Source organism: Symphalangus syndactylus, chromosome 1 (assembly GCF_028878055.3).
Source record: "Symphalangus syndactylus isolate Jambi chromosome 1, NHGRI_mSymSyn1-v2.1_pri, whole genome shotgun sequence".
NCBI classification, from domain to species: Eukaryota; Metazoa; Chordata; class Mammalia; order Primates; family Hylobatidae; genus Symphalangus; species Symphalangus syndactylus.
In genome coordinates, this window is record NC_072423.2 from 38,660,477 (window position 1) to 38,668,211 (window position 7,735).

A 7,735-nucleotide genomic window follows, 5' to 3' on the forward strand; every position below is an offset into this window, starting at 1 on the left:
TCTTTGGGGTCCTCAGTATTTCCTTAACGATGAAGTGAAAAAGTGTGAGAGCCATTCATAATTGAACATCATTCGCATCACCTTAACTTCTTTTAACAATAGTTTAATTCTGTTTTTTTTCTAATTAACCATCACCTCCTGTGAGAAGTAATGCTGGTTATCAAAGTGTGATTTTGATACTGCAAAGTGATAGTGACTAAAAGATCTATTACTTGGTTCCAAGTGGAAGTTCTCAAATCTTGCTTGAGGTATAAATTTGGATAATCTTATTAAGATACCCAGTGTCGCTGTAGGTGCTTTAACTAAAATAGTTAGTTTTTTGTTTTTGTGTCTTCATTGGGGTTCTGCAAAAAAATTTAATGGGTTTTCTCTGCCCTATTCTCTTCCCCTTCCAAAGTTTTAGATTGCTGTCATCATTAGATTTTTTGTGTTTTTGATTTCTAGTTTTATAGGTGATATTGATCAGGGAATATAGCCTGAAAAATCTCTACTTTTGGACTTACTGTTTTCCCAATGACCACATGCATGACTGTTTTATAAATATTCCATAGTCTTAAGAGAACCAGCATACCAGGTTCTGTATTAAATCTGGAATGTTAGTTGTTTTATTAGTTTTCTTTTGCTGTGTAACAAATTAACACAAACTCAGTGGCCTAAAGCACCAATTTTTTACCTCACAGTTTCTGTGGGTCAGGAGTCCAGACATGGGTTAGGCGGTCTTTTCAGGGTTTAACAAGGCCAAAATTGAGGTGTCAGCTGGCCTGTATTCTTATCTGGAGCTTGAGGTCCTCTTCTAAGCCCACATGGTTGTGGCAGAATTCAGCTCCTAGATGTCACCTGAATTCCTTGTCACATGGTGCCATCCATCTTCAAAGTCAGTAATGGAGAATGTCTCATGTTGAATACCTCATGCTTTGAATCACTTTGGCCTATGACAGTCTAGTCGCTTTTAAAGGATTGCCTGATGAAGTCAGGCCCACCAAAGATAATCTCCCTTTCTTAAGGTTAACTGATTTGCTACCTTAATTACATCTGAAAAATTCCTTAACAGCAGCACCTAGTGTTTGATTAACAGAGAATGTATGTGCACCTCAGGGCTGAGACTCTTAGGTGCCATGTTAGAAGTCTGCCTCTCACAATTTTTTTTTTTTTTTTAATTCTTATATCTCATATTATTTTGCATCTGTGATCTCTCAGATTCTGAAAGAAGTATATTAAAAATCTCCCAGTAGAATTTTTTCTCACCTAATCATGCTTATACATCTAGAGGTTTGGTTTCCACCATAATATATAGTTTTTAAAATGGCAAATGACTCTTAACCTCTTGATGTTTTTACATCTTTTTTTCTTAACATTAGTGGGATCTTTAAGAAAATACAGTTGTAATGAAGATATATTTCTCCAAACATTAGTGAATTCCTTCAAAATTAACTCAATCTTTTACTTATCTTAAAATAATATATATCATTTGTATGAAACTATTTTACTATCTGTGTACTTTTTCTACATTGTTTAAATACTTTCAGTACACATGTATTTTAAAATCAATAAAATTATTGTTAGAAAATACTTGGGAGAAATATACAGTAGTATATTTAAAGTTAGACTTCAGAAAGACATTATCTGTGAAAAAGATCCTGGAAATACCTTAAATCATTTTAGAATTTTTCCAAGAAAATGCTTCCAAAGTCACACTGAAATAGTAAATGTTACAAAACTAATCTTATTTGTATTTTGTTTCAGGAAGAGGAGTGCGCTTATATTACATAGGTGGGGAAGTTTTTGCTGAGTGCCTAAGTGATAGTGCAATCTTTGTGCAGAGCCCCAATTGTAATCAGAGATATGGCTGGCACCCTGCAACAGTGTGTAAAATTCCACCAGGTATGGATTCAATAATGTAAATAAACCTGTCATGTCAACTTGCTTAGTTTTTCTTGTTGCTAATTTTAGGAATCGGTAGATGATTGCATGCTCATATTCTAAAACTTGTAACCCTTTTAAAATTACTTTTTAATAATGATACTCTTTTGACAGCTTCTTTTACCTTTTTTAATCATAGGCTGTAATCTGAAGATCTTCAACAACCAGGAATTTGCTGCTCTTCTGGCTCAGTCTGTTAATCAGGGTTTTGAAGCCGTCTATCAGCTAACTAGAATGTGCACCATAAGAATGAGTTTTGTGAAAGGGTGGGGAGCAGAATACCGGTATGAAATACATATTTGGTTCTTAAATTTCCACAGTGTAATTATGTTTCATTGCATTCTTGCATATTCTGGAGTTCATTTGTATCTATTTTCATTGAGGTTATAGAGTCAGCTGATCTTTATGTAAAATAAAGTTGGAGGCCTCCAAATTCAAAACTATTGGAAATTACTGAGCTGCCATTATGGAAGATATTAAAACATGCACAGGCATGCATTTTAACATAATTCAGAGTGTTAAATATCATAAAAGGGGTGTATATGAAGGGTTATGTCAGTTTATGGAAGGAGAGATGTTTGCACACGGTGCTCAAGGAAAACTTGATGGCACATGATCTAGTTGTAAAAGATGCATTGGATTTCAATAGTCATAAATGGGGTGGGCAGAGTTGCAAAGTGATAATCTTGACGATAGCATAGCAATTCAGTTTGGAGAATAGAAAAAATAAGGCTGAACAAATAAATTGAGACAAACTAGATGTAGGTTAAGAGGAACTTCATTCAGAAGTAGAAGGAATACTTGCTAATGTGCCAGGCACTGTGCTGTTTTAAGTGTAGTATCTAAAAATTACTATTTCTATTGTCAGTTCATTCTTTGTAAGGTTGAAAGATATGAAATTGCCATCGTTGGAGGTAACAAGTGATTCAAACTAATACATATTTGGAAATAGACATAGAAAGCTGATAATTTGCCCAAGGTTACATTATAAGTGGTTGAGATGGGACTGGAAGATAGTTCTCCTGGACTCTTAACCTCTTCTATAAGGATAGTAGTAACAATTATATGTTTAAGTTTTACAAAAACTAAATTTGTCATCAGTGGATAAGATAGTCTAGATTATTGATGAATTAAACAATAGATTGGATTTCACATCAAAGACAGAGAAGACTTCTTTACCATATTTAAGAGTAGGAATTATGTAAAATACTTAGTCTACTTTCTTCAATTCATATTGCTTACTCCGTATGCCTGCTTAAGAAATACTCATGTAATATAGTGATTGTATTCCTGCTTCTTCCAGCAATGTAGTCCCTTCCAAATTTATTTGTTTTGGACTTGCTTGTCTATCTTAAGTTTTGTCAGAAATCTGACTTTGAGATTGTGAAATGTGAGGTCTACTTGTTGAATACATTTAAAAATATATGTTATATATTTATATCAGAGAATGAAGACTTGTCACTATTTTTTTCTGAGTTATATTGGTAGAATAATTCATTTTGTGATTTTGCTGTACTTCTGTTTTGATTATTACCCTTTTGAGATGTTGTTACCTGTTAAGAATGCTGAATGCCATTTTTTAAAACTTTAGACTTGACCTGAGTTGATAGCAAAATTAGATTTAAATTATATTGTTTAATAAGATTTCAGGTCAGACTTTTTTTTTTTCTTCAAAAGGTTAGAATAATGCAAAATACGGTAGGAATTTAGTGGAAGTAAGAGTGAATTACAGAGGGAATTCCATGTATATCTATAGATCTGCTAAGAACAGTTTTACTTGGTAAAGATACTGCCCTTCTTCATTCACTGTGGACTCTGCTATTCTTTAACTCAGAGATAAAGTAAAATCTGTAATTTCAGAAGCAGTAATATACAGTATGTTTTTATAAGTATTGGGAGTCAGGTACATCTGACTTTGGAAAATCAAGTAGTTTCCTGTAACATTTACAAATCAAAATAGCAAATATCCATCTATCTGTGGATATGTGGGTAGCTACCCGGAACTTATTGTCTGTAATCATTCTGGAGCTGAGGAAATAGACCTAATGTTTAGGTTTCTAAAACTACTTTTTTTTAATTTCCTTAATGTCATCTTGGTTGTTAGCACAAAAATTGGGAAATGTAGTAAACAGGGAATTTAGATGTATGAAGAATTCATATTTAATTGAGTGGCAGTCTTCTTAAACCTACTCCCCTTGGGTGACCTGGATTATGAATTATTCTAGAAAGGGAAGTGGGACAGGGGAGAACAGGGCAGCCAGGACCATTGTTAAGCCATCTATCACAGTGGGTGGGTCACTAGAACTGACACCCTTGGGGAAACTCTGGGAAACAGTGAACAGTCTACAGAATTATCCTACCCAGAGGAACAGAAGTGCTGGGCATGTAAATGTCAATTTCTGTTTCCTTGGTTGAGGGCTGCTCCTGGGGATGCTAATTTCCTGGCACCTCTAGCCTTTTAGGGTATATCAGAGAGGTTCCTGGGCACAGCAATGCAGATACGTGCAATTGGAAGTTGTCTGGAGCACACTGAAAAATCCAAAGGGTATATAGTGGGGCACTGATACCAGCTGCCTCAGAAAATGACATCCTTGGAAGTACAGTTTTAAATTATATTGAACATGTGTTGCTTGGAGATGAAGAGTTGATATTGGGCTTTTCTCCTATTTGAAGGGCTGTTTGTAGAAGCAAGTGGATTTATTGACTTATTCTGTATAGCAAATAAGATGGAACTAAAATCAGTGCATGGAAGTGACAGGATGTCATCGAATAATTTGTAATTCTCATAGAGTTGCCCCTTTTGTTGAAGCACTATTAAAAGCCGGAATGGTGTTGCTAAGAGGGATGTTCATTGGCTTTGGCAGGGAAAGTTGAGTTCCAGCTTTTAACACTCTCTGTGGTGTGGGTTTAGCTTTGGCCAAAATTTTGTTTTTGCTTTGGTATACTTTTATTTAGATTCCATTTGATATTTGAGTATCTACTATTCTGTGGTTGATTTGATAAGTACAGTTACTTTATGTCTTGGTTTGCTTGGACAATCCTGATTCACGTGTCTCCTTTTGGCCTGATTTTTTTTTTTTTTTTCGAGACAGAGTCTCGCTCTGTCGCCAGACTAGAATGCAGTGGCATGATCTCGGCTCACTGCAGCCTCTGCCTCCTGTGTTCAAGTGACTCTCCTGTCTCAGCCTCCTGAGTAGCTGGGACTACTGGCACACGCCACCACGCCCAGCTAATTTTTGTATTTTTAGTAGAGACGGGGTTTCACCATGTTGGTCAGGCTGGTCTCAATCTCTTGACCTTGTGATCCACCCGCCTCGGCCTCCCAAAGTGCTGGGCTTACAGGTGTAAGCCACTACGCCTGGCCCTGGCCTGATATTAATAGTATCTACATTCTCTCTCAGGTGTTCCATTTTGGATGATGGTGAATAATACCACCTTATTAATTTTAGTTTGATGAGAAAAAGATGTTCTTGTAAATCACTTCTGAAACAAGGTCATCAGAAGTACTTTGACTTTGAGGATCAACCATTTTTCGGAATAATCGTGTCCAAAATTATAACACAACCTTTTAATTTCTGTAAATTTTTAATGCAGTGTACCTAAACATAGCCATTTTCCCTGCCTGTGGACTTGAATTTCATAATCATTTTCCTGTATTCTTTTAAACAGAAGGCAGACGGTAACAAGTACTCCTTGCTGGATTGAACTTCATCTGAATGGACCTCTACAGTGGTTGGACAAAGTATTAACTCAGATGGGATCCCCTTCAGTGCGTTGCTCAAGCATGTCATAAAGCTTCACCAATCAAGTCCCATGAAAAGACTTAATGTAACAACTCTTCTGTCATAGCATTGTGTGTGGTCCCTATGGACTGTTTACTATCCAAAAGTTCAAGAGAGAAAACAGCACTTGAGGTCTCATCAATTAAAGCACCTTGTGGAATCTGTTTCCTATATTTGAATATTAGACGGGAAAATTAGTGTCTAGAAATACTCTCCCATTAAAGAGGAAGAGAAGATTTTAAAGACTTAATGATGTCTTATTGGGCATACAACTGAGTGTCCCAAAGGTTTATTAATAACAGTAGTAGTTATGTGTACAGGTAATGTATCATGATCCAGTATCACAGTATTGTGCTGTTTATATACATTTTTAGTTTGCATAGATGAGGTGTGTGTGTGCGCTGCTTCTTGATCTAGGCAAACCTTTATAAAGTTACAGTACCTAATCTGTTATTCCCACTTCTCTGTTATTTTTGTGTGTCTTTTTTAATATATAATATATATCAAGATTTTCAAATTATTTAGAAGCAGATTTTCCTTGTAGAAAAACTAATTTTTCTGCCTTTTACCAAAAATAAACTCTTGGGGGAAGAAAAGTGGATTAACTTTTGAAATCCTTGACCTTAATGTGTTCAGTGGAGCTTAAACAGTCATTCTTTTTGTGGTTTTTTGTTTTGGTTTGTTTTTTTAACTGCTAAATCTTATTATAAGGAAACCGTACCGAAAACCTTTCCAAGCCTCTTTTTTCCATTCCCATTTTTGTCCTCATAATCAAAACAGCATAACATGACATGATCACCAGTAATAGTTGCACTGATAATGCTGGCACCAGTTAATTCTGGGGTACAGTAAGAATTCATATGGAGAAAGTCCCTTTGTCTTATGCCCAATTTTCAACAGGAATAATCGGCTTGTATAATCTAGCAGTCTGTTGATTTATCCTTCCACCTCATAAAAAATGCATAGGTGGCAGTATAATTATTTTCGGGGCTATGCTAGAATTACTTCCACATATTTATCCCTTTTTAAAAAAAGCTAATCTATAAATACCATTTTTCCAAAGGTATTTTAAAATATTTCAACAGCAGACCTTCTGCTCTTTGAGTAGTTTGATTTGGTTTAGTTACCAGATTGTATTATGAAATGGATCTTTTGTAAATGTAATTGTTTCTGCAAAATACCTAGAAAAGTGATGCTGAGGTACGATCATCAGATATGGGCCATCTGTTTTTAAAGTATGTTGTATTCAATTTATAAATTGATTGTTATTCTACACATAATTATGAATTCAGAATTTTAAAAATTGGTGGAAAAGCCATTTATTTAGCAAGTTTTTTAGCTTATAAGTTACCTGCAGTCTGAACTGTTCTTGACTGATCCTGGTTTTGTGATTGACAATACTTTATACTCTGTAGTGAGAGGAGATTTCCGAAACTCTGTTGCTAGTTCATTCTGCAGCAAATAATTATTATGTCTAATGTTGACTCATTGCAGTTTAAACATTTCTTCTTGTTTGCATCTTAGTAGAAATGGAAAATAACCACTCCTGGTCGTCTTTTCATAAATTTTCATATTTTTGAAGCTATCTTTGGTACTTGTTCTTTGAAATCATATCCACCTGTCTCTATAGGTATCATTTTCAATACTTTCAACATTTGGTGGTTTTCTATTGGGTACTCCCCATTTTCCTATATTTGTGTGTATATGTATGTGTTCATGTAAATTTGGTATAGTAATTTTTTATTCGTTCAACAAATATTTATTGTTCACCTGTTTGTACCAGGAACTTTCTTAGTCTTTGGGTAAAGGTGAACAAGACAACTACAGTTCCTGCCTTTGCTGAGACAGCAGTTACACTAACCCTTAATCATCTTACTTGTCTATGAAGGAGATAATCAGGGTACTGTACTGGAGAATAACAGATGGGATGCTTCAGGTAGGACATCAAGGAAAGCCTCTAAGGAAAGGATGCATGAGCTAACACCTGACATTGAAGAAGCAAGCCAAGTGATGAGCCAGGGGAGATAAGCATT

At 35.3% G+C, this 7,735-nt stretch overlaps 1 protein-coding gene across 12 annotated transcripts in view; it reads left to right on the forward strand.

Annotated features, from left to right (window-relative positions):
* The window catches only part of SMAD2 (SMAD family member 2), an 89,882-nt gene extending 82,595 nt beyond the window's left edge, over positions 1-7,287 (forward strand). For 11 of the 12 annotated variants that reach the window (XM_055232856.2, XM_063639990.1, XM_055232865.2 and 8 more), the window contains 3 exons: positions 1,744-1,881; positions 2,060-2,204; positions 5,590-7,287. In XM_055232856.2, coding sequence (XP_055088831.1) covers positions 1,744-1,881; positions 2,060-2,204; positions 5,590-5,713 — 407 coding nt within the window. In that variant the 3' untranslated portion in view covers positions 5,714-7,287. The remainder of the gene's footprint in view (positions 1-1,743; positions 1,882-2,059; positions 2,205-5,589) is intronic. The other variant, XM_063639998.1, reaches the window with a different exon arrangement.
* Positions 7,288-7,735: the final 448 nt, after the last annotated feature.